This window comes from Oncorhynchus nerka, linkage group LG16 (genome assembly GCF_034236695.1).
Source record: "Oncorhynchus nerka isolate Pitt River linkage group LG16, Oner_Uvic_2.0, whole genome shotgun sequence".
Taxonomy (NCBI): domain Eukaryota; kingdom Metazoa; phylum Chordata; class Actinopteri; order Salmoniformes; family Salmonidae; genus Oncorhynchus; species Oncorhynchus nerka.
In genome coordinates this window covers 39,193,861-39,221,855 of record NC_088411.1, presented here as the reverse complement: position 1 = coordinate 39,221,855, position 27,995 = coordinate 39,193,861, and the positions used below count along the sequence as shown (strand labels likewise).

General features: G+C 42.2%; 1 protein-coding gene and 1 long non-coding RNA gene across 2 annotated transcripts in view; both read right to left on the bottom strand.

Moving 5' to 3' along the window:
* The window catches only part of LOC115118936 (dual specificity mitogen-activated protein kinase kinase 6), a 59,153-nt gene extending 38,907 nt beyond the window's left edge, over positions 1–20,246 (bottom strand). Inside the window, exons 1-2 of the mRNA XM_065002669.1 lie at positions 20,129–20,246; positions 3,861–3,922 (exon numbers count right to left, since the gene is read on the bottom strand). Of these exons, the coding sequence (XP_064858741.1) occupies positions 3,861–3,922; positions 20,129–20,219 (153 nt within the window). The 5' untranslated portion in view covers positions 20,220–20,246. The remainder of the gene's footprint in view (positions 1–3,860; positions 3,923–20,128) is intronic.
* A 1,921-nt stretch (positions 20,247–22,167) lies between these two features.
* LOC115118937 (uncharacterized) lies at positions 22,168–27,736 on the bottom strand. Its single transcript, XR_010459351.1, has 2 exons — positions 24,133–27,736; positions 22,168–23,391 (listed from the first exon to the last, which is right to left on the bottom strand). It is a non-coding gene; the product is annotated as an uncharacterized LOC115118937 (long non-coding RNA).
* Between the last annotated feature and the right edge of the window lie 259 nt (positions 27,737–27,995).

Below are 27,995 nucleotides of genomic sequence, written 5' to 3'. Positions count from 1 at the left end.
TCATGTTCTGTTATAATCTCTACCCGGCACAGCCAGAAGAGGACTGGCCACCCCACATAGCCTGGTTCCTCTCTAGGTTTCTTCCTAGGTTTTGGCCTTTCTAGGGAGTTTTTCCTAGCCACCGTGCTTTTACACCTGCATTGTTTGCTGTTTGGGGTTTTAGGCTGGGTTTCTGTACAGCACTTTGAGATATCAGCTGATGTACGAAGGGCTATATAAATAAATTTGATTTGATTTGATTTGATTTAGTTAACATTTAAAATGAGAAGGTTTTTGAGAAAGGCTTTCCATCAACCAGAATAGGTAGCATGTCACATCATTATATCATATCATTAGCATCATGCTGACGTCTACATGGTGGCGGACAAACACGAAAACAAAGATGGACGCATTCCCGCTCCCAACGGGTCTTCAGGAAGTTGAAGGAAAATATAAATCACTGACGCATTTTATTATCTCTTATCATCTTAGGGAAAATCAATTAATTATCTCAGAAATTCAATATATTTAGTTGATTTCCTACTAACTCTTCTACTGGGAAACCAAAATGTTTCCAAGCTGGAGATGTTTAAATGATCCTGATGATGATGAGTATCCTCCTGGTTTATTCACTCGAACACTCAGCATCATACAGAACTAGCTCCCGGCTGCGCCTCACAAAATTACCGTCTGAAATGTGGCAATTAAGATTTGAATTTTGATCACAATGTGCGCATAGGCTCTAGTTGTTTTAACAGAATAGCATACAAAGTTTTGTCAGCTCAGATTTACTAAAGAGCCATACAACACAGTGTAGGCAGAGGCTCTCGGCCTAGTGATTTATTCATTTGGGTGTATTCATTTGGGTTCACAGTGCAGACCAAAGCGTGGTTCCTGTACTGAATGGTTTGGTACAAATACATGTACCATTTCTACTTTAGTGACTGGATTGTACTTGTATTGTGTCGGAGGTGATTTTGTAATTACACAAGGTGAATAAAGAGGTGTCGTTGTAATACAAAGAGTTGTGATATACAGTGCCTTCACAGCCCTTGAATATACTGAGATGTTGCGTCTCTGGCCTACACACAATACTCCAGAATGTCAAAGTGGAATGATGTCATACATTTCTTTTTTTTTGGGGGGGGGGGACAAATTAATAAAAAAATGAAAAGCTGAAATGTCTGGAGTCAGTAAGTATTTAACCCCTTTGTTATGGCAAGCCTAAATAAGTAGAGGAGTACAAATGTGCTTAAAAAGTCACACGGACTCACTCTGTGCAATAGGTGTTTAACATAATTATTTAATGACTACCTCATCTCTGTACCCCACACATACAGATAATTGAAAAGGTGTCTCAGTCAAGCAGTGAATTTCAAACAGATTCAACCAAAGTCCAGGGAGGTTTTGCAATGCCTCGCAAAGGGCACCAGTGTATTGGTAGATGTATTGGTAGATGTATTGGTAGATGGGTAAAAACGAAGAAAAAATAGCAGACATTAAATACCCCTTTGAGCACAGATAATTGTTACTATAAAAAAGTCCTTCCTAACTCAGTGACTCAGATTTCAGGCCAGCAGAGTTTAATGGCTGAGACAGGAGCAAACTGAGGATGGATCAACAACATTGTAGTTACTCCACAATACTAATCTAATTGACAGAGTGAAAAGAAGGAACACTGTACATAATATAAATATTTCAAAATATAATACATCCTGTTTGCAACAAGGCACTAAATGAATACTGCAAAAACAACAAATTGTCTTGAATACAGTGTTATGTTTGGGGAAAATCCAACATAACATATCACTGAGTACCACTCTCCATATTTCTAAGCATAGTGGTGGATGCATCATGTTATGGGTATGCTTGTAATCGTTAAGGACTGGGGAGTTTTTCAGGATAAAAAAATAAACAGAATGGAGATAAGCAGAGGCAAAATCTTAGAGGAAAACCTGGTTCAATCTGCTTTCCACCAAACACTGGGAAGTTAATTCCCTGTTTTAAAGCATTCCAGGTGAAGCTGGTTGAGAGAATGCCAAGAGTGTGCAAAGCTGTTGTCATGACCCTGGCCCGGGGGTAGGTTATGACAGTCATAAATACCTCTTCCCCTTTTTTCCTCTCTCTACCCTACTGATGTGACTTTTGAAAAACCATTGGTTAACATGGAGATTCTGGGAACATCAGAAGGTGGGGGGGAAATTAACCATATTTTGGTAATCCAACCAGTTGAACATATACGTTGGTACTTAATGAATATGATGTCAGTTCGGTTGTCATCTGAGACATTCTCATCAATGATAGGATAACTGTACAGTGGAATGTCTACACATTATAGTTCACATGGAATTGTTGTGCAATTTAAATGTTTTAATATGAAATTATTTATAAAAAGATTAAATGTAATTTTAGCTTCTAAAATTGGCCCGCCCACGTGAAGAGACATTGGTTATAAACTATGAAACACACCCTCCTCTCCCTTCCTATATAATGCCTTGACGACAATATAACTTCCTGTTCTGGGGACATTAAGGCGACGGCCTTGACGTTAGAAGGACATGTGACGCCTACAGAGCAAAGCCAATCTCAGCTACCTAACGAAATTAGCATTGAATTCCCACGTGAAGAGGATGATCGACACGTCGAATATGATGAATTTCGACAATACCAGACAGAATATAGCATGAGCATATAAGCATGGCAACAGGGTATGAACTTTGAACTCTCACTCACTCCAGCCGCCAAGCATGGACTGGGAAAGGACAGACAGAGTATACCATCTACCACACAATGACGTCACTAAAACGGGTACAGTTTACCACCAGAGATGCTCTTCAAAGGATGGAAGAACTCTTGGGCAACTCGGCCTTCCATCTACCACCAACCTATTGAAGCGCAGCTCAGAGTAAATATTCATTGCATTTTCCTTTTCCAAGTGGGCGGTAATTTAGAATGCATAAGATCCTGTATTTACGATAGGGAGAAAACGATGTCCCTTTGTTCTTCAGTCTTCCCACTCTTTCACTCAAACCCAGCCCCCTTTTCTTTTGTGTGTCATATCTGTTCAGTCCGCTAGGGATGTTTTCCTTTGACATAATTTGTAATCAAGGTATAATTCATTCTGTGTATATGTAATTCTGTGTGATTAGTTAGGTATTTAGTAAATAAATAATTAAACCCAATTTTGTATTGCTGATTCAACTTGTTAGCCAGGGTTCGTGAAGATAACCAAGAATTTATAACTTTCAGATGATACTGAAATAAGGTGACGATTAATATTGACTGCTATTGATGTAAAATATTACCAGGTCTTGAAGAGTTTATTCGGAAGAAAACAGCTCTATAAATAATTTTTCATGGTGCCCGACTCTCTAGTTAATTACATTTACATGATTAGCTCAATAAGGTAATATTAATTACAGAGAAAGGATTTTATAGAATAGCATGTCATATCACTTAATCCGGCATAGAAAACAACACGACACTGTCATCATGGCAAAGGGGGGCTACTTTGAAAAATCTCAAATAAAATATATTTTAAATTTGTTTTAACACTTTCTTTGGTCACTACATGATTCCATATGTGTTATTTCATAGTTTTGAAGTCTTAACTATTATTCTACAATGTAGAAAATTGTCAAAATAAAGAAAAACTCTTGAATGAGTAGGTGTATCCAAACTTTTTGACAGGCTGTAAAACAACACAATGTGGAATAAGTCAGGGGGTATGAATACGCTCTGAAGGCAAAGATGTAAAGATGCAAATGTAAATATGTAAATGTAGATGTAAATGTCAAGATGTAAAGATGTAAATGTCAAGATGTAAAGATGTAAATGTGAAGATGTAAAGAAGATATTAAAGAGTGAAAGTCTTACGTAGCAGCAGCAGCAGGAGGCTGCTCAAACACTTCCTTGGAGAGCTTGAGCCCAGGCTTCCTCTTACCTGAAAGGAGAGAAATGACAGCAGTGAACAACTGGTAGAACAATACAATTATACACCAACACATACACCTGAAGACAGCAATTCACATTAAACAAAGTTAGAAAGGCAGTTTGGATGATCTGAATTTTAAAAGTGGAGTTTCTTCCCGAGTTTTTAAAATGTTACTTCTAGTCATCTCAGATGTCTCATCCTGCAGTGTATTTCCAGGGCCTGAGTCCAGCAGCCCGTCAGACACTTACGGTTGGATGCGGTGAGTAACTCCAGAACCTAATTGAATGTAACAGGCCGCTGCGATTACGAGCAGCGAGAGGAGGTATGTCTGCAGCGTTGGAACAACGCTCTCTACATCCGGGAGGTACAGCGCTGAACCAGTGGAAGGTTCAACGGCTCCATGCCACAGGGCATTACGGACACTCCTGAGGGTGTGAGTGACAGGTTGCCGTCTCCGACAAAGTGTGTGTGTGTGTGTGTGTGGTTCACCAGAGCATCTGGATCACACCTCCCCTGACTGGATCACAGCAGCTAGTGCTTCCACACAGACCTGGATTCAAGTACTATTTCAAAATCATGTCATGTACTTTAGCTGTGCTTGACAGAGCTTGCCACAGAACCAATAGAAATAGAATAGAATCCCACAAGTGGAAACCACGCCCACCTGGTACTCCAGGCAGACTAAAGCAAACGCTCAATATATTCAAAAAGATCTCAAATAAGTATTTTTAATCCTGCTCACTCACACAGCAGAGCTACACAGACACTCCCAGACATCAAAATATCTACATACTTACTAGGTGACGTCCGCTATGGGCGGTGATGGCGTCACCTAGTAAGTACATAGATCTTTAAAGTGGAGGGAGTATACTCATTCCTCCCAGGAGGAGGGAGGAAGCATATTGCCTATTGTTTTGTTTTTTGGCTTGATCGGAATGTTTGGGAGTGTGAGGAACTGTTTCAAGTAACTGAACATACCGTAAGTATTTGTGAGAATGTTATGCACATTGCACGCACATTGCACGCACACACACACACACACACACACACACACACACACAGCAGTACTTGATGGTAAACATACCTGACAATGCAACGTCTGTGCTGTGTTGTACTGCAGGTGCAGTTCTAGTAAGCCATGATAAAGATACTCAGTCAATAAACTCACTCAAATAGAATTATTTACATTTTTTAAGAAAGTCTATTTTCTATTTTATTAGGATCCCCATTAACTGGAAAACATTCATTCCATCACACACACACACACACAAAAAAAAAAAAAAAAAACATACTGATCAAAACCGCACAGACACACACAGTCCAGCGTGCCACCATCATCTCTCTGCGCCACTGTACTGTCACCGTGGCCTCTCAATGCCTCAGGATTTCCACTTTCCAAAGCAGCTTTGCTGCACCACAATGTCACTTTGGGCCCCTCCCACACGTATTAACACAGACGACAATAGCATTTTTTAAATTTATTTTTTATTTATTTTTTTATTTCACCTTTATTTAACCAGGTAGGCTAGTTGAGAACAGGTTCTCATTTGCAACTGCGACCTGGCCAAGATAAAGCATAGCAGTGTGAACAGACAACAACACAGAGTTACACATGGAGTAAACAATTAACAAGTCAATAACACAGTAGAGAAAAAAAAGGGGAGTCTATATACAATGTGTGCAAAAGGCATGAGGAGGTAGGCGACTAATTACAATATTGCAGGTTAACACTGGAGTGATAAATGATCAGATGGTCATGTACAGGTATTTGTGAGATATTTGTGTGCAAAAGAGCAGAAAGGTAAATAAATAAAAACTGTGGGGATGAGGTAGGTGAGAATTGGTCTGCTATTTACCAATAGATTATGTACAGCTGCAGCGATCGGTTAGCTGCTCAGATAGCTGATGTTTGAAGTTGGTGAGGGAGATAAAAGTCTCCACGACAATAGCATTTGCAAACCGACACGAGTCTTCTAATAGGCCTAAATCTATGACTGTTTGAATGGACATTAACCAAACCAAACCACAAAGGAGTTCTACTCCACCAACTGCAGGTTTCAGAATGTAAAAATAGGACTTCGCTGCTCCATTCAACACCCGGGTGTATTCAGTGATGTAGAATGTTTTACATTCATTTTATTTCTAGAGCTGACAAACGATGCATTGAACTGAACGCTTTGCAATGTTACATCCTCTTGGACAAGAGCTTAGCGCTTCCCACTGCTCCCTCAAATAGTGCTGTGACATTTTTTTTATTTGTTTAACTAGGCAAGTGTGTTAAGAACAAATTCTTATTTACAATGACGGCCTAGGAACAGTGGGTCAACTGCCTAGTTCAGGGAAAGAACGACAGATTTATACCTTGTCAGCTCGGGGAATTTGATATGCAACTTTTCGGTTACTAGTCCAACACTAACCACCAGGCTACCTGCCGCACATTACCAAGGCTTTGCCAAAATAAAGAACTGGTGAGTGGTTATTAACATGACTGAGCACCAGGCACCACATTCATCAAGCTTTTTCCATGACTAGACTATGCATGTCAATGCCAGGCAGGCTGGCGAGGGACTCGCTCTCCAGTTCATTACATGGACTTTGCCAAAACAAAGAACTGGTTAAGCACCACCAAGCTTTCTCCATGAATATGCATGCCATTCTGCCAGGGTATGCCACAGGCAGGCTCTCTAACCGTTTCATTACCAACACTTTTCCAAAATAAAGAAAATCGGTGAGTGGCCGTGGCTGAGTACCAGCTTCCCCAGGCTATCTCCATGACTATGCATGTCATGCTGCTAAGGCTGACAGGGGATTCAGCACAACTCCACAGTCTTCAACCTCCAAGTCTCTGGCTCGATGGGATGAAACAAGACGCGGCACACTCTGCGAAGACGACAGCTTCCATCTCCAGTCCACAGACACAGTCCCCTGAGGTCCCTGCACATCACACACTGACTTAACACCTTACCTATACTGTAGGCTACACATTCATTTCATATTTTTGCATGAGAGATGGGAGACATGTAAGCCAAGGGCAGAAACTCATAATGATAGAAAGAGACAGTCATGCACTGAGCTGCATGTCAAAGAATCCCCTTTGCATTCACTCACACAGTCACGCAACATGTTAAAAAATGGTTGGATCAGACCCAGGGTCATTTCCAAATGGCACCCAATTCCATATAGAATCCACTACTTTTGACCAAAGCCCTAGAAAGAGAATAGGGCACCATTTGTGATGCAGACTTTGGCAGATTTCTCTAGAAAAGGAAAATCACAAGGGACAGAACCTGCGGCTGATCAAAAAAGAGACCCGTGAGAAAACAGGTTTTAATTAAGTCATCGAAATAAAATAAAAAGTGCTGACAACATATTGGCTCATATTGCGATATTGTCCAAAATAATATTGCGATAGGCCTATATTGTCATAAATAAATATCCTAATATGTAATGGATATATATTTTTTCCACTAATCAATAAATTATATAATTTAGAGTGTACAGGGCAGGAATAAGCTAATAGGCTACATTGGGGCGGCAGGGTAGCCTAGTGGTTAGAGCGTTGGACTAGTAACCGAAAGGTTGCAAGTTCGAATCCCCGAGCTGACAAGGTAAAAATCTGTCGTTCTGCCCCTGAACAGGCAGTTAACCCACTGTTCCTAGGCCGTCATTGAAAATAAGAATTTGTTCTTAACTGACTTGCCTAGTTAAATAAAGGTACAAAAAAAATTGTCTGTCCTGAGCCATATATAATATTATAATATAATATTTTCATCTCAAAAACATGTCTTCTTCAACAGACCTAACATTACAATTCTTGTGTTATATATTTTCACAACTGTGAGAGGAAATTATTGCAAGCTATGCAAATACAGTCGCTGTTTTTCGTTATTCCATATTATCTTGCACAATTTCAAATAAATAAAAAATACAAAGTCTCCCCTTTAGGCTTTTTACTCGCTGATCTCAGCATTCGATGTAGCTTTGTTTTGCAATGCAACCTAATTAAAAAGTAGTACAGCATTCCCAGTGATTTGCAGCACATGGGTTGAAGACAAGTATGTTGTGAGATGCCAGCAAGAGGTCACAGGAGAAAAACTCTCTCTCAAAGATTTAACGTCAGGGGTGAAGACGGCACAACTTAAATACCAGCGAGAGGTACTGAAGCCAAAGAAAAGACAATTGAAGGAGTCTTTGCCCTGCTGTCTTTGCCTCACCTAATGTTAACATGAAATACCACCAACCAAGCAGGTCTTGTAATTGGTTTCCTTCAGCATGAAACGAAGCCAGGGGAAACATGTCCTGTCAGAGACGGCATGCTAACAGCCAGGAGACTATGCCAGAGCGATCTGTGCTGAAACCAAGGCGGCCTCAGGGTGAGTGCTGTGAGCACTGTGAATCTGGAGCAAAAGCTTCAGTGTGAGAGTGCAGCCAGACAGGCCCATGTCCAGCCATGCTGATAATAAACCCAGGGTGGCATTCAAAGCAGGCGGAACCAACCAACCCGCTCATTCTCACTCTCTTCCAAACCCACACACGCATGCCGGGAATTCCAACAATCCCAAAAGTCCCTCAATGGAATTACACAGACCCAGAGGAAGAAAGATGAATCAGACATCCGCGAGAGGGATGGCAGGAAGGCGAGAGGGAACGAGAGATGGGGGCGGGGGGGCAGCCATGGAGTGGAAAAGAGAAACAGGGCCAAGGCAAAGAAATGGAGACAGAGAGATGGGATGAAAATAACTCTTCTTGAACCTGCGGCTGTTATGTCACTTCTGACCGTCCTGGCAGTCTGAGATACCATACACTTTCAAAGATGTCAGATACATATGGATCCATTAGGTTACAGCTGTTATATTATGAAGCTCTTTTGGGAACCATGTCTTCCCCAGCAGTCACATGGCGATACACTTCCTACACGGCTGGGAATGACTTAAACGATACTGACGGCAGGTGCTCTGCGTGCTGAGGGTATCAGCTCCAGGTCACGGCAGAGCACAGTCCTGCGTAAGTAGCGGTCAACTAGGTCAGCAGCTAACTTCACCTCCATGACTACAACATGAGATCACTGCTCAACTATGGGGGGTATGCGATCTTCAGATCCTATTTAGTACACCTGGTTTAAGACCACATCTGCACGAGTACGAAGAATGGGCCAAGGCAATAGTAAGATCAAGTGGATAACTTATCAATTAAGGGAAGCACCACCGTAACAGTTGTTGGCCTGGTAGCAGCCTAACATGAGCTAGCATTATTTAGGTTTCCAAGCGTTACAGCCTGCTAACTCTCTCATAACATATTGTCACAGGATGTAGGCCGACCAGGATGGTTGAGTTGGCCAGGCTTCAGTAGGATGTAGGCCTACCAGGCTGGTTGAGTTGGCCAGGCTTCAGTAGGATGTCGGCCTACCAGGCTGGTTGAGTTGGCCAGGCTTCAGTAGGATGTCGGCCTACCGGCCTGGTTGAGTTGGCCAGGCTTCAGCAGGATGTCAGCCTACTGGCCTGGTTGAGTTGGCCAGACTTCAGTAGGATGTCGGCCTACCAGGCTGGTTGAGTTGGCCAGGCTTCAGTAGGATGTCGGCCTACCAGGATGGTTGAGTTGGCCAGGCTTCAGCAGGATGTAGGCCTACCGGCCTGGTTGAGTTGGCCCGGCTTCAGCAGGATGTAGGCCTACCGGCCTGGTTAAGTTGGCCAGGCTTCAGCAGGATGCAGGCCTACCGGCTTGGTTGAGTTGGCCAGGCTTCAGCAGGATATAGGCCTACCAGGCTTGGTTGAGTTGGCCAGGCTTCGGCAGGATGTAGGACCTACTGGCCTGGTTGAATTGGCCAAGCTTCAGCAGGATGTCAGCCTACCGGCCTGGTTGAATTGGCTGGATGTGAGAGGCTAGGATGTTACAGTCCAGGTAGAAGAAAAGTAAGGAAAATAAATTGGTCCCCGAGATTAGATGACACAATCTCTGGAACTGCAGGGCCATTTCATTCCAGTTACTTACAGTTGAAGGTGGAAGTTTACATAGATTTAGGTTGGAGTCATTAAAACTTGTTTTTCCAACCACTCCACAAATTTCTTGTTAACAAACTATAGTTTTGGCAAGTCGGTTAGGACATCTACTTTGTGCCTGACACAAGTAATTTTTCCAACAATTGTTTACAGACAGATTATTTCACATTCTACACATTAAGTTGACTTTGCCTTTAAATAGCGTGGAAAATTCCAGAAAATTATGTAATGGCTTTAGAAGCTTCTGATAGGCTAATTGACATCATTTGAGTCAATTAGATGTGTACCTGTGGATGTATTTCAAGGACTACCTTCAAACTCAGTGCCTCTTTGCTTGACATCATGGGAAAAACAAAAGAAATCAGCCAAGACCTCAGGGAAAAAATGGTAGACCTCCACAAATCTGGTTCATCCTTGGGAGCAATTTCCAAATGCCTGAAGTTACCACGTTCATCTGTACAAACAATAGTACGCAAGTATAAACACCATGGGACCACGCAGCCGTCATACCGCTCAGGAAGGAGACGCGTTCTGTCTCCTAGAGATGAATGTATTTTGTGGCAAAAGTGCAAATCAGTCACAGAACAACAGCAAAGGACCTTGTGAAGATGGAGGAGGAAACAGGTACAAAGTATCTACATCCACAGTAAAATGAGTCCTATACAAACATAACCTGAAAGGCCGCTCAGCAAGGAAGAAGCTACTGCTCCAAAACCGCAATAAAAAAGCCAGACTACGGTTTGCAACTGCACATGGGGACAAAGATCGTACTCTGGTCTGATGAAACAAAAATAGAACTGTTTAGCCATAATGACCATCGTTATGTTTGGAGGAAAAATGGGGACACTTGCAAGCCGAAGAACACCATCCCAACCGTGAAGCACGGGGATGGCAGCATCATGTTGTGGGGGTGCTTTGCTGCAGGAGGGACTGGTTCACTTCACAAAGTAGATGGCACCATGAGAAAGGAAAATTATGTGGATATATTGAAGCAACATCTCAAGACATCAGTCACAAAGTTAAAGCTTGGTGGCAAATGGGTCTTCCAAATGGACAATGACCTCAAGTATACTTACAAATGTGTGGCAAAATGGCTTAAGGACAACAAAGTCAAGGGATTGGAGTGGCCATCACAAAGCCCTGACCTCAATCCTTTTGAAAATGTGTGGGCAGAACTTAAAAAAGCGTGTACGAGCAAGGAGGCCTACAAACCTGACTCAGTTACACCAGCTCCGTCAGGAGGAACGGGCCAAAAAAAAGTTTAACAATTTAAATGCTACAAAATACTAATTGAGTGTATGTAAACTTCTGACCCACTGGGAATATGATGAAAGAAATTAAAGCTGAAATAAATCACTCTACTATTATTCTGACATTTCACATTCTTAAAATAAAGTGGTGATCCTAACTGACCTAAGACAGGAAATATTTACTATGATTAAATGTCAGGAATTGTGAAAAACTGAGTTTAAATGTTTTTGGCTAAGGTGTATGTAAACCTCCGACTTCAACTGTATATGGTGCCAAGTGGACCAGGTGACGCCCTGTTTTATTCAACAATACACCCACACACACCACAAGTGGCTGGAGAGTCGAGAGAGATGTTTACGTTGCACATGGGGATGTGTGAAACGAACTCCTGAACCTATAGTGTCCACACCTGCATCAGCGAATAGTTTGCTTTTTTTTGCGTGGCGCCAACTGGTAAGACGTTTCAGGAGGTCATAGGTGCTAGGAAGGCAGAAGTCCTGGGTTTGAGCCCCGGTGTGAGCCGAAGCAGGAAGTCGCTGTTCTCGCTAAGTAAGCAGCCTGACAGCCATGACCTTTATAAAACCCGAACAGGTGTGTTGTTAACGTGTGAGTTAGCCCACCAGCTCTCTGTACCTTGGTTTAACATAATTAAAAGCACTTCCTATTCAAATCCAGGAACCTTCCCCAATCACCATCTAAAAACGTGCATCAAAATGTCTCGTCTATTTACCTCCAGACAGCTTGTCTGTCCCACATCCAGAGTACTGTCATAGCATTCCAAATGGCACCCTATTCCCTATATAGTGCACAGATTTCCCCTAAGTAGTGCACTATGTAGGGAATAGGGTTCCATTTGGGATGCAAGGACTGTGGGATAGCACGCCATGAGATGAGATGTACTCTCTCGGTGGTAACCGGAGAGCAGTAATTCGCAGGTCATCAAGCTTTCTTTTCCTCGGTGTGCTAGCTGGCCGGGGGGTTTAAGATAGATCACTTTATTGGTCAATTGCACACAAGGTCCAACTGGTAATCAGGCAGGGGGCAGCTAAGTGCACTGCCACCCGAATGCTTTAATATCAAAACACCTTTGATCCAGCCATGATGACAATGGCTAGGCCTATTTATTGCATCCAGCAGAGCCGGGGTGCCAAAGTTCACCCTCTATCTTGATAGGTTTAAACAGGCAGGCCAATTCTGATCTTTTAACACTAATTGGTCTTTGGACCAATCAGATCAGCTCTTGCCAATAATTGGGAAAAAGATCCAAATTGGGATGCATGTGTCAACGCAGCCACAGAGGAACCAAGAAATGTTGTTTCAGACACGTGACATTGATTTACTAAAACATCATTTAACTCTACAGCCCTTCAGGACACACCAAATTCATTTTCCTAAAACGGCCCTTCAAATGAAAAGGTTAAATGAAAACAATTGTAGCATTATAGTTGCAGGGAGGGAGGTTATGCCAGGAGAAATGCATGCAAAAGGTGTCAGCCGCGTCAATGCCGTGTAGAGAAAGGAGCTGATTGCTTATTCAGGGATGAGGTTTCCAGATGAATGTCAGGATTCAGCTGTGATGCGTTGAATGTATTACTTTGACATGCGCGCCATGCAGTAAACCTCAGCTACAGAGTAGATGCAGACTTCTTGCCCTTCCCCTTTGAGATCAGGGAGAGAGAGAATACACTGCTGGAGACCTGCTGTGATCGCTTTCACCGTGGGGTGGCTGGCTCCAGGCAGGATGAATGAAGAGCAGACTAGATTTATGCTCCTATCAGAGAGCTCCAGCACAGAGAGAGTCACAGAGAGCTCCGTCACAGAGAGAGTCACAGAGAGCTCCAGCACAGAGAGTCACAGAGAGTCACAGAGAGCTCCAGCACAAAGAGAGTCACAGAGAGCTCCAGCACAAAGAGAGTCACAGAGAGCTCCGTCACAGAGAGAGTCACAGAGAGAGTCACAGAGAGCTCCAGCACAGAGAGAGTCACAGAGAGAGTCACAGAGAGAGTCACAGAGAGCTCCGTCACAGAGAGAGTCACAGAGAGAGTCACAGAGAGCTCCAGCACAGAGAGAGTCACAGAGAGAGTCACAGAGAGCTCCGTCACAGAAAGAGTCACAGAGAGCCACAGAGAGCTCCAGCACAGAGAGATTCACAGAGAGTCACAGAGAGAGTCAGAGAGAGTCACAGAGAGCTCCAGCACAGTCACAGAGAGAGTCACAGAGAGCTCCAGCACAGAGAGAGTCACAGAGAGCTCCAGGCTCGTGAAGATGCATGCGTCATGTTAACCCTGTGTAGCCATCTACGGTCTTCTCTTGCAGTCTGACTAAGTTGTACTTTGTGTTGACATTCATTTGCCAACCACTGTCTTGGCGCATCAAGCTTTATCCTGCACATATGGCTTGGTGTGGTGGTCTATAACGGAATTGAGCTTTGATTCATTTGTTATTGTTTTTTTGTGTTTTTTACATTCAAATGTATGCCAAACAAAAACCATTGATTTGAAAGTTTAACAAACCATACAACTCTATGCACAAGGAATACTTCACAATTTCCACTCAAAATGTTACAAAAACGATTTTAGTGGAAGAAATATGCAGATGCAAACTTTGGTAACGGAAATACAGTAAAATCCCCCTCAGGTTTACGCGACCACGTTTTCCAAAAACGGCTAAATATCTGCTACGAATGAAGATGAAAATAATGTCTGCAGGAAAAAAATGGGGTATCATCTTATGACATGACACCTCGAGTTAGAAAAAAAATCTATTTTGGTTATTGAACTTCAGTATGCGAAGTGGATTTACACCCAGTACCAGAATTACATCACGGGTCCCTGATCTGTTAAGGATATGAATGTCATTCTCCTCATGTTTCACAAGTTTGGACATCACAGTAAAGCAGAGTAGGGTTCAGTACAGTAAAGTAGAGTAGAGTATAGTTCACTTACATGCCCTCTTGCAGACAGTGTTATTATGTTGGAATTTGAGTAGACATTTCTATTCCTGCTGCTACATCTTGATTTTGCAACTGTGTAAGTGGTTACTGTACTAGAGAGCATGATGCATGCCGGAGAGTGAATCAATGTGCTAAATTTGCAAGAAGCCGGGCCCGAACAGCAACAACATTCTTAGCAACGGTTACAGAAACGATTTACTTGCTATGACTGTGAAATGTGATTCTTTATCTACCTTAGTTTAATGCACGGACTGTAAATCCCTTTGGATGAGAGTGTCTGCTGAACTGCTTAAATGTAAATACGTATGTGAAAATGAACATACCAAAATGAACTGAAAAACACACTGGGTATTATTATTGGCCGTGCTTCAGGGTGGAGCTCATTAGAATAATACTCAGCATGCATTGCAATTGTTCATTTTCACATACACATTTAGAATAAACTCGTATCAGACCATAGCGCAATCAAACTTCTGATACCAATGCAGGTTGAAAGGGGGCCAAAAAAAATTTGTACAGAAAAAAGATTTTGAAAATACAAATTAAAGCCCTCGAAAGTATCTTATTGGAAAATGCATTGGCGTGTAGTTCAGTCCAGTGTAATACAAATTACAAAATACTCAGAAGTAATGAAATACATATAGTTCCTTTAGAAAGTATTCGAAGTGGAATTTTGTTTCTAGAAATGTTTACAAATGTATTTAAAAATATGAAAAGCTAAGAAACTAAGAAATGTCTTAGTCAAAGTGTTATGTTTGGGACAAATCTAACACATGCCTGTGTACCACTCTTCATATTTTCAAGCATAGTGGTGGCTGCATCATGTTATGGGTATGCTTTGTAATCGTCAAGTACTGGAGAGTTTTTCAGGATAAAAAAATGTATTGAATGGAGCTAAGCACAGGCAAAATCAGAGGAAAATCTGGTTCAGTCTTCTTTCCACCAGACACTGGGAGATGAATGCACCTTTCAGCAGGACAATAATCTAAAACGCAAGGCCAAATCTACACTAAACTTGTTTACCAAGAAGACAATGAATGTTCCTGAGTGGCCGAGTTACAGTTTTGACTTAAATCTACTTGAAAATCTATGGAAAGACCTGCAAAATGGTTGTCTAGCAATGATCAATAAAACAATTTTACTGAACTTGAATAATGTTTTAAAGGATCCATGGGAAAATGTAGCACAATCCAGGTGTGGAACACTCTGAGAGACTTACCCAGAAAGTCTCACAGCTGTAATCTCTACCAAAGGTGGTTCAATGTCAGAAGTGCAGTGAAATGCCTTTCTAGCAACAACAAAAAGTACTGATTCAGGAGTGTGAACACTTATGAATGAATAATAATAATAATAATAATAATAATAGATATGTTTCTGTGTTTACATTTTCAACTAAATGTGCAAACATCTCAAAAAAGAATATATATATATTTTGTCATTATGGGGTATTGGGTGTAGATGGGTGAGAGAAAAATAATATATATATATTTTGTAGATGGGTGAGAGAAAAATAATATATATTTAATCCATGTTTTATTCGAGCTGTAAGATCACAATTTTTTGCAATAAGTCTAGAGGTTTAAATACCTTATGAAGGCACTGTGTTTCAAATATATGTAACAAATACTTTCCATCTCTGCACACACACACACACACACACACACACTTAGTGGATCATCAGCTAACAATGCAGTGAACAATCCTACTGTTATTGCAGCAGAAAGCCACTATAGGCTTGGAACAGGACCAACAATAGGCCCGTCGAAACAGCAAATTTACTATCTGTGCAGCTGAAAACGATGCAGGGTCTATTTGCATGACAAATGGGGTGTTTGTGCAGGCCAGGCTGGGGCAAGAGGGTGGGCTGAGGCTGGGCTACAGTGGCAGACGGCAGAGGACAGGGACACGCACTGAGAGGGCCACTGGCTGGCCGACTTGCTGCCATCACCATCCCCAGTGCCACAGCACAGTACAACAGACAATGATGAAAGCACAACGGTCCGTCTCTGGGCCAAACTGCATTTTTTAAGCATCATTTACTCTCTAGTCCCTACTGACACGACGAGACAGTGATGACAGAAACACATAGATGTCTGGTAGCCCCTCCTTTGTAAACCCATCCCATCTTAGGGTTGACACTTGCACGCCCTTATCTTGCACAAGAATTAGAGCAGGAGCCAGTATCACTTGCAGAATATCTAAAGTCTTGATAAATTCTTTGGCATTTCCTATCACAGCATTTTTGTTTTTTTTGTAAAAAAAAAATATTAAAAAAATGCATTTCCAGATCCCTTACTAAAGGAAAGAACATATGTATCTGCAAGGTCTGCTCACACTACAACGTCTGGTGTGCAGCATTTCTAACAATGTAAATACTCAACGAAATACTCCGTTTCGCAGGTGTTTTTTTATTTTGCACAGATTAAACAAAAGTGTGAATATATTGTTCCGTCTTAATATCACATAAAAGTCCCAAACCAGCCGAGTCCATAAATTAAAATACGCCTTTGTATTTACCACATAGAAAGCTGCAATGCCAGTGTGTGTGTGTGTGAGTGTGTGTGAGTGTGCGTGTGAGTGTACTGTGTGTGTGTGTGTGAGTGTACTGTGTGTGTGTGTGTGTGTGTGTGTGTACTGTGTGTGTGTGTGTGGGGGGGGGTTGACGTTTCACCTGTATTGACAGAAGCCCACAGGTAAAGGCAAATATTGCTGCCAATCAGGGGCGAGCCACTAGCTGGTCATATCCTGCACAGCCAGCCAGTCAGTGTGTGTGCTGTGCGTGTGTGTGTGTGTGGGTTGCAGGTAGAAAGCTGTGCGTTGTTGTGTTTCTGGATGGCCAGATAGCAACTATGGTGGGGGTTCGTAGGTGGCTTGTTCCAGCAAATTGTATTTTGAAGTGTTTTTAGGCATTTTGATTCATACTAAGTCTGACAATATGGGAACAATTCAATAGCTAAGTAACTAATAACTGTAATGATGTATTTCAGCAACAACAAGTGTTTATTGTGCAAATGTATTTAAGTTTTCAAGAAACATTGGAGACTAAATATACTTTATATGTTGTCAATAATCCCATGATTCCAGGCCAACCCAGTCCGTTTTGCGCAGAAGATGCACTCGCATCGGCTTTGTTGCTAAACACATTGTTTTGTGTCGTGTGTACATTCACGTGTGTGTGTATGTGTGTGTGTGTGTGTGTGTGTGTGTGTGTGTGTGTGTGTGTGTGTTTGGTGGGTGGGATTACAGACAAAACCTTTACTTCAACAAAACAGGTGTGTAACCTGTTAGTTACGCAATAATCTAACCTGAACCTCGGACTGTGAAAACCAACCATCTGCAATAGGAGAGCCCATACTAGACGACCTCACAACAATAATCTAACCTGAACCTCGGACTGTGAAAACCAACCATCTGCAATAGGAGAGCCCATACTAGACGACCTCACAACAATAATCTAACCTGAACCTCGGACTGTGAAAACCAACCATCTGCAATAGGAGTGCCCATACTAGACGACCTCACAACAATAATCTAACCTGAACCTCGGACTGTGAAAACCAACCATCTGCAATAGGAGTGCCCATACTAGACGACCTCACAACAATAATCTAACCTGAACCTCGGACTGTGAAAACCAACCATCTGCAATAGGAGAGCCCATACTAGACGACCTCACAACAAAGTAGTTGGTTATGTTCCAAATGACACCCTATTCGCCTATGTAGTGCACTACCTTAGACCAGCACCCATTGGGCTTAGGTCAAAAGTAGTGCACTATTCAGGTGATATGGGTGTCATTTGGGACACCGTCGATAATAGCCATCCTGGCTATGCAAATCTTATTAAAAAATCATACGCATGTTTCTCCTTGATGATCTGTTAAAACAGATGTTTGCCTTGGCCTTAGGAATGCAGTAGGGTCCACTAAGTGCAGAGGCCTGCAGCTATGGACCATGTGCATCCTTGACATCATTGCATGGAGGGCTGAGGAGTGTCTGTGGATTTTGTCTTCTCCCTTTGTTCTTCGTTGATCAAGTAAGGCCACTGATTAGTTAAGAACTCCACTGTCTAGGTCTTAAAAAAAAAAAAAAGGACACTAGTGGAAAGGAATCATCAAATGAATGAGTTTAGATGGATCGGAGTAACAGGACAATTAGGCCTATGTTGTGAAAAAACGATGAAAATATTATATATTCAAAAACTCCTTCCGTGGAGGAACGAGACGAGTGACTTCTGGTTTTTGTCAATGTGTGTCCAATTAAGACCAAGACAACCAGGTGAGGGGCGTTTCTAATTGATCAGTGACCTTAATTGATTAATTAATCAAGCACAACAGAGCTCAATAGCAATACATTCCAGAGGGTTATAGAGATTGTCTCTAGGTCTAGTCTTCTTGTACAGTGGTCCACCTCGAGAGAAATAAGCAAGAAACAAATGAGAATCTCACTGCCGATAGACACTTAATACAGTGGCAAGCTGTTCTTTCTCTTGCTAGAACAGAAGCTGTACCTGCTGTGTGCCGACCCGGTAGCGACGAACCTACTGATTAAACTTGTAGAATCGCACTGCTCATCAGTGGCCAACAACCTGACTTTGAGCCAATTAGAGAGCACAAACTCCCCACGTGGGGGAGCCAAAAAAAGGAGAGAGGGGACATTTTCTTCGTACATCCATAGATGAGCCAGTCAAACTTCATATGCAATGTAGGCTATGGGATGATAGCTAGCTTAGTGCAGAGACGCAATGCACTGAATACTTCCTCCAAGCTAGCTAACCACTGTAGCAGGTATTGCCATTATAATTCAATCACAACGGATTAGCTAGCTTCCATGTAACAGCTGCTGAGTTAGCTAGCTATGGTTCACTGCACTATGTAGTGCTAGCTAGCGAATGTGCTAACGTTAGCTGGCTAAACATTTGACTATGGGCTGGACTGGCAGTATTATGGAGAGTGAATTAAATCGTTTCTTGCTAGGTAGTTATACAGCTGTGGCCATCTTGCTAGTATCAACAAGGGTTTTCTACAAAATAGCAACATTAGAGTAGATAGCTTGGAATCTAGACCATAAGCAATACGCACAGCTATGCATTGCCAAAAAAAAAAAAGACACTGCCACCTTCTGCTTAGTAGAATTTTAAAAAGGCTGAGTGACTGACAACTTCCAAGGTCCTTGCTGTGTGAACACAAAAGAGATTGACTGCAGGCACTCTTCACAGGTACTAGGTACTGTCAGCAGGTAACCGTTTGGCAATTGTACCTGTGTCTGAGCTTTTACTTAGTGAATGTGGCAGGGATGTTTTGCTTGGAGACTCATATTTTAATAGCCTACTGCCCTGTTTCTATATTTAGCTTTTAACTTTTTAAAAATGTCTACCTAGGTCTATAGGCGTCCCAATCATTTCCATTATGCACCACTAACAGTGAAAATAAAACTGCATTTAATAAAATTGTCAGAACTTCAGTGTGATTATCCTGAGCAGTTTGAACTGAACTTAACCAATTGAAACGTAACCATTGTAATCGTGTCCCGCCCGACTCCCCATTTACAACGCACGTATTGTAATAGCAAAGTTTACAGTTATGCATTTAATCGATGCACTGCAATAAACGCATTTGATGCATTACCTTGCAAAGGCAACATCTCGTCGAAATGTGCATGTGATCGTACATGCTTTACAGAAAAGGCGTTGCAATATGTCTGCAGGGAGTTGCTGACTATGTGACAGCTTTAATTAGGTTATAACATCCCTGGTACAAGAGGACTGCAAATACCATCAACATGAGCAGAAAGCATCTAGCTATTATATGCTGAGAGTACAGACAGACAGACAGCATCGTTTTACCAGGAACTCTGCAAAGGGGAAGATCTAAACAGGAAATGCAACTGATCCTTTTACCGCATAAACTTTAACATGCATTGACGATATTCAACCTGCAGCAATGCACATTGCAGACAATGCATAACTAATTGCATTTCAGTCGTTTTGCACAGATCGCATGTAATATAGTCTTACCTCCCTTTGGCTGAGACATTTCCCCTCTGCTTTGATGGGGGGGAGGGGATGCACTAGAGACGTTGCCTTCTTTCTCACTCCCTCCCTCCATCGCCCTCGCACCGAAGCTTGCTTCAGCGACTTGCTTTGCAACAAGGATGCGGAATACAAGCCGCGATCTTTCATGCACTTGGAGCCTTTTTGCGTCTGAACCGTGTGTGTCCGTGCAAAGAGCAATATTACAATTGCACACCTTGCAAAACGGTCAGGAAACGGGTCGTTTTGCAATGGCACTGCAAATAATTCTCAGCGGCACTTACATAATGGGCCACGGCTGGCAGCTGAAAGCTCCTAACTTGGATCAGACAGTGAGTGGCATTGGCCTATATTACGAACGTTCTTCCTGCTTGGGCGTAAAGGATGGTGGGAACTGTAGTCCATACTGTAGTTATGCGTACTGTATTACAGTATTGAATTACTTTATTACAGTTTACTGAGTACGGCTATGTGTGATAAATGATCTGCATGTTTTCTTGTAGGCTAAATACAAAATATTAATTTCAAGTGTATTATGATTTACATGAAATAAAACTTGAAGTTCCACTTTTGTTTGCACTCATATGCCGACATAATCAATAACAACAGGCATAGGCTACTTGTAATACATCACTCTTAAATATTGGAAACACACAGTCAATCTGTCCTGGAATAATTTTGCTTTATTGAATGGTACCGCAAGCGAGAGATATCATCAGCGGTAATGTCAATGAAGAGGAAACAGTTTTTATCAACCTCATCCTTGGTAAACAGCTTGAGAATAATACCCCCCCCACACACAAAAAAAACGTTAATCTTTACTAAGATAATATTAGTTAATATCTATTATGAATTTTAAAAAAGCAAAGGGACCATGAATCTAATCATGATTTGTATAACATTTGTGTTATTTATTATACAAATGAACTAAATGATTTCAATCCATTTCGCTTTCAACATGGTTTCTAGTACTTTGGTTTGTAATGCCTAGGTATGCTACATGGGTGAGACGAGTGACCCTTTGAGGTGAATGTCTTGGGTATAATAGCACAGAGAAATAGCTTTTAAAACATCGCTAAAGCAAAGCTTGTAAGACATATTGATCTTGAATATACATACTGCACAAAATGTTATCAAACAGGTATGATCTGCTATCCATTTATTCCATACATTGCAGACATGCTGGTTGGCTGGTTGGCAGGCTGGCTGGTTGGTTGGTTGGCAGGCTGGCTGGTTGGTTGGTTGGTTGCAGACATGATGTGGTTGGTTGGTTGGCTGGCTGGTTGGCTGGTTGGTTGGTTGCATACATGATGCGGTTGGTTGGCAGGCTGGTTGGTTGCAGACATGATGGCTGGTTGGTTGGTTGGTTGCAGACATGATGTGGTTGGTTGGTTGGCTGGCTGGTTGGTTGGTTGCAGACATGATGTGGTTGGTTGGTTGCAGACATGATGTGGTTGGTTGGTTGGCTGGCTGGTTGGCTGGTTGGTTGGTTGCAGACATGATGTGGTTGGTTGGCAGGCTGGCTGGTTGGTTGGTTGGTTGCAGACATGATGTGGTTGGTTGGTTGGCTGGCTGGTTGGTTGGTTGCAGACATGATGTGGTTGGTTGGTTGCAGACATGATGTGGTTGGTTGGTTGGTTGCAGACATGATGTGGTTGGTTGGTTGGCTGGCTGGTTGGTTGGTTGCAGACATGATGCGGTTGGTTGGCAGGCTGGTTGTTTGGTTGGTTGGTTGGTTGGTTGGTTGGTTGGTTGGTTGGTTGGTTGGTTGGTTGGCTGGCTGGCTGGTTGGTTGGCAGGCTGGTTGGTTGCAGACATGCTGGTTGGCAGGCTGGTTGGTTGCAGCCGTGATGTGGTTGACGGACGGCTCTGAGAGCGTTCTCCGCTGTTAGAGAATCCGTCTCGTTCTGGTTGATCCAGGCCTCCCGCGCCATGAACAGCTCCACCTCACCCCGAAATTCAAAGTCACATTTTAAAACTTTATTATTCCTTCAGATCAGGGGAATTCATTTTGCAGCCAGGAGTACATAAATCAAATCAAAGTTTATTAGTCACATGCGCTTAATACAACAGGTGTAGTAGACCCTACAGTGAAATGCTGAACAGGTGTAGTAGACCTTACAGTGAAATGCTGAACAGGTGTAGTAGACCTTACAGTGAAATGCTGAATACAACAGGTGTAGTAGACCTTACAGTGAAATGCTGAATACAACAGGTGTAGTACATTTACATTTACATTTAAGTCATTTAGCAGACGCTCTTATCCAGAGCGACTTACAAATTGGTAGACCTTATAGTGAAATGCTGAATACAACAGGTGTAGATCTTACAGTGAAATGCTGAATACAACAGGTGTAGTAGACCTCACAGTGAAATGCTGAACAGGTGTTGTAGACCTTACAGTGAAATGCTGAATACAACAGGTGTTGTAGACCTTACAGTGAAATGCTGAATACAACAGGTGTAGTAGACCTCACAGTGAAATGCTGAATACAACAGGTGTAGTAGACCTTACAGTGAAATGCTGAATACAACAGGTGTAGTAGACCTTACAGTGAAATGCTGAATACAACAGGTATTCAGTAGGTAGACCTTACAGTGAAATGCCTACTTACAAGTCCTTTACCAACAATACAGTTATAACAAAATAATAAGAATAAGAAATAAAAGTAACAAGTAATGAAATAAATACAGTATATATACACATTGCAAAGACATACATACAAGTTCAAAATGGTTCAATAGTTCTGTACATAATGATAAGATGGAGTAATACACAGGAGTTAGCCTGCTCCCATGTCTGTTTGTGCTGTATTGCCGACACAAACAGATCTGGGATGAGGCAGACAATTATGTGACAATGATTGACAAGGAGTCGGTCAGACAGTGTAAACAGATCTGCAATCAGGCTACCAAGGAGTAGGCCTACTGTACCTGCAAGATGAGGTCTAAACACTGCAGGGTCATGAGCAGGTCGATGCTGACGGTGGTCCACTCCTCACTCTGCAGTACGGAGGACAGGTTCCAGGACAGGTACTGTAGACAGGTGTCCCTCAGGGCCACTTCTCCAGTCTGAAGGGCAGACTGGTACCTGCAAGATGAGGTCTAAACGCTGCAGGGTCATGAGCAGGTCGATGCTGACGGTGGTCCACTCCTCACTCTGCAGTACAGAGGACAGGTTCCAGGACAGGTACTGTAGACAGGTGTCCCTCAGGGCCACTTCTCCAGTCTGAAGGGCAGACTGGTACCTGCAATGTTGTCAACATTATTATTGTCCAGTCCGTGTTTCACTCATTGAACTAATTGTTAAAGGTCCAATGCAGTGTTTTTATCTCAATATCAAATCATTACTGGGTAACAATTAATTATATTACTGTGATTGTTTTCAATTAAAATTGTTTAAATATATATATATATATATCTTCGTAGCAAAAAGCAATTTCTCAAGGAAGAATTTTGCAAAGACTGTCTGGGAGTGGTCTCAATGGAAAAGGGAAAACTGAAAACTCGCTGAATTTGGCAGAGCGGTTTGGAACTATTTCTTATTGGTCAAATCACTAATTTACCGCCTAGTGATTACCCACTAAAACAGGGTGACATTTCAGACAGTCTATTCAAATAGCTCTTACCCTAAAATGTCATTATCATCATTTTCACAATTTGACAGTATTTGACAGTATTGTTCCAAAATGGTTTTGGACAGCATTGGGCCTTTTAATGAATGCAATGATTATTGTAAAGACTAATGTATGGACTTCATAATGTATGGACTTCAGCTGAAAATGTTCAACAAACTATATCAGATGACACCACGACCTCCATTCATATAACCATAACATATACATTATATTACAACATAAAGAGGGAGGTTACCTTTTCCCAATGGGGAACTGAAAATGCAGGGCTCCATTGGGAAAGACGTCCTCTGACCTCAATGGGACTTCATGGTTAAATAAACGTGAGATAAAAATAAATAAACAGTAAAATACCTTTCCACCGCGTGTCCAGAGGAGCTGGCCAGGTTCTGAGTCATGTACTGGGTGACCCTGCTGAAGGCCCTGGACTCGGTATTTAGTGGCCAGATTGTGTAGAGGGGGCACAGAGAGAGAGATGAGAAGGGGACAGATCGAGAGAAAGAGAGAGATGAAAAGGGGGTCAGATAGAAAGAGAGAGAGAGACAGAGAGAGATGAGAAGTGGGTCAGATTGAGACAGAGAGAAAGAGAGAGATGAAAAGGGGACAGATAGAAAGAGAGAGAGAGAAATGAGAAGGGGACAGATAGAAAGAGAGAGAGAGAGATGAGAAGGGGACAGATCGAGAGACAGAGAGAAAGAGAGAGATGAAAAGGGGGTCAGATAGAAAGAGAGAGAGAGACAGAGAGAGATGAGAAGGGGGTCAGATTGAGACAGAGAGAAAGAGAGAGATGAAAAGGGGACAGATAGAAAGAGAGAGAGAGAGATGAGAAGGGGACAGATCGAGAGACAGAGAGAAAGAGAGAGATGAAAAGGGGGTCAGATAGAAAGAGAGAGAGAGACAGAGAGAGATGAGAAGGGGGTCAGATTGAGACAGAGAGAAAGAGAGAGATGAAAAGGGGACAGATAGAAAGAGAGAGAGAGAAATGAGAATGGGGTGAGATAGAAAGAGAGACAGAGAGAGATGAGAAGGGGGTCAGATAGAGAGAAATGAAAAGGGGACAGAGAGACAGAGACAGAGAGAGATGAGAAGGGGGTCAGATCAAGGGAAAGAGGTCATGTATGTAAAGTAATGACGTCCTCTCTAAACCCACACCTGCACACACAGTAAGCCTTTGATCATCCAAATGCATGTTATGTTTTACCCAAGGAAATGATGTTGTAGTTGATCCAAATGCATGTTATGTTTTACCCAAGGAAATTATGTTGTAATTGATCCAAATACACCCAACCTCCGCAGAGTACACAGAAGTCTTAGTTGCTATTATTATTTTAAAAAGTCTGCCTTTATCATGGGTATCTCCAGCCAAGTCAGAAACTCAAACCACAACAGAAATGGCAACAGAGCAAAGCTATTTGTGGTAGTAGGCTGTGTGCCCGGCATACAGAAGCCTAGAGAGTATCTTCTCCTGTCTAGTGTTGTCTACTGTTAGCCAGCCAGAATAAGCCTCCTTCCCCTTAATCAGTCACCGATTTAGACCTGGGACACCAGGTGGGTGTAATTAATGATCAGGTAGAACAGAAAAGCAGCAGGCTCTGGACCTCGTAGGGTCAGAGGTTAATAGCCCTGGCCTAAACACCCTGTAGCAGCTTTTCCCAAATTCTGTCCTCTGGACCACCAAGGGGTGCAACGTTTTGTTTTGTTTCCCTATCACTACACAGCTTATTCAAATAATGAAAGCTTGATGATTAGTTGATTATTTGTAATCAGCTGTGTAGTGCTAGGGCAACAAAACAAGATGTGTACCCCTTGGTGGTCCCGAGGACCGAGTTGGAGAAACCCTGCCGTGTAGAATACCCTATAGGAGTGATTCCCAAGATTTGTATAGTCCCGTACTCCTTCAAACATTTAATCTCCAGCTGCGAACCCCCCTCTAGCACCAGGGTCAGCTGTACCCCCTCTAGCACCAGGGTCAGCTGTACCCCCTCTAGCACCAGGGTCAGCTGTACCCCCTCTAGCACCAGGGTCAGCTGTACCCCATCTAGCACCAGGGTCAGCTGTACCCCATCTAGCACCAGGGTCAGATGTACCTCCTCTAGCACCAGGGTCAGATGTACCTCCTCTAGCACCAGGGTCAGCTGTACCCCCTCTAGCACCAGGGTTAGATCACTCAAATGTTGTTTTTTGCCATCATTGTAATAAGCCTGTCACACACACACTATACGATACATTTATTAAACAGTAGAACGAGTGTGAGTTTTTGTCAAAACCCGGCTCGTGGGAAGTGACAAAGAACTCTTATAGGACCAGGGCACAAATAATAATATAATAATAAACAAACATTTAGATCTTTATTTAGCCATCTTACATATAAAACCTTATTTGTTCATCGAAAATTGTGAATAACAATAGGTTAATGAGAAGGGTGTGCTTGAAAGGATGCACATAACTCTGCAATGTTGGGTTGTATTGGAGAGAGTTTCAGTCTTAAATCATTTTCCACACACAGTCTGTGCCTGTATTTTGTTTTCATGCTAGTGAGGGCCGAGAATCCACTCTCACATAGGTACGTGGTTGCAAAGGGCATCAGTGTCTCAACAGTGCGATTTGCCAAGGCAGGATACTCTGAGCGCAGCCCTATCCAGAAATCTGGCAGTTGATTCTGATTAAATTACATTTTCACAGAACCACTTGTTGCAATTTCAATGAGACTCTCTTGTTCAGATATCGGTAAGTGGACTGGAGGCAGGGCATGAAAGCGATAACGAATCCAGTTGTTTGTGTCATTAGTTTCGGGAAAGTACCTGCGTAATTGCGCACCCAACTCACTCAGGTGCTTCGCTATATCACATTTGACCTTGTCTGTAAGCTTGAGTTCATTTGCACACAAAAAAAATCATACAATGATGGAAAGACCTGCGTGTTGTCCTTGTTAATGCAGACAGAGAAGAGCTCCAACTTCCTAATCATAGCCTCAGTTTTGTCCCCGCACATTAAATATAGTTCCAGAGACTCCCTGTAAACTCCCGTGGCTTGTTTTTCAAACTGGCATGTTTTATTTCTAAATGACTGCGCAAGAGTGAAGGTTTCATTGAGTTGTTAGATAGTACTTTTGCACATATAACACACTGTGGCTGAGGAAAGGCACTACTCCCAATATAAGTGGACCCCGAATCAATGTAGTTCTCATCATATTTGCCCCTCTTCGATGGTCCAACGTCCCTGTCTGTTGTTCGGTGCTTTCCCGGGTAAGGAGGCAGTAGCTTGGTGCTTTCCCGGGTAAGGAGGCAGTAGCTTGGTGCTTTCCCGGGTAAGGAGGCAGTAGCTTGGTGCTTTCCCGGGTAAGGAGGCAGTAGCTTGGTGCTTTCCCGGGTAAGGAGGCAGTAGTTCTTCGGCTCCATCAGATTCACAACTGTCAGTGTCCATGTTAGCTGGACTAACAACAAATGTATAATTACTGATGCTAGCATTGGATGTGCTCGTGGAAGCAGAACATCTTGTGTTGTCGACAGGTGCAGGTGTAGTACTGCTGGTAGTAGCAATACTATGGACGCAGGCCATACTTTGAACAATTTATCAATTTTCGAGCAAACAGAATGAGCAGCAGCTACGTTTGGCTACATACAGATCGTTAGTGGAATTCCTGTGAGAGCGTTAATGTGATGTGATGTGATGTGAACACTAGATGGTTTCATTTTATTTTCGGCAGTGAAACGAGGCTACTCAGGTGAGAAAAAAACCTCAGCCAAATGTATAGCCCCGTTGGAAAATATAAAAGGGACAATTTGAAAATGTGAATATTTTTATTATTATTATATTTTTTTGATGTGAATCACATTTGTATTTGGCGTACCCTGACGACATTGGGAATACCTGCCCTAAACCCTATAGAATACCCTATACCCTATATAATACCATTTACCCTATAGAATACCCTATACCCTATATAATACCATTTACCCTATAGAATACCCTATACCCTATATAATACCATTTACCCTATAGAATACCCTATACCCTATATAATACCATTTACCCTATAGAATACCCTATACCCTATAGAATACCCTATACCCTATATAATACAATTTACCCTATAGAATACCCTATACCCTATAGAATACCCTATACCCTATATAATACCATTTACCCTATAGAATACCCTATACCCTATATAATACCATTTACCCTATAGAATACCCTATATCCTATAGAATACC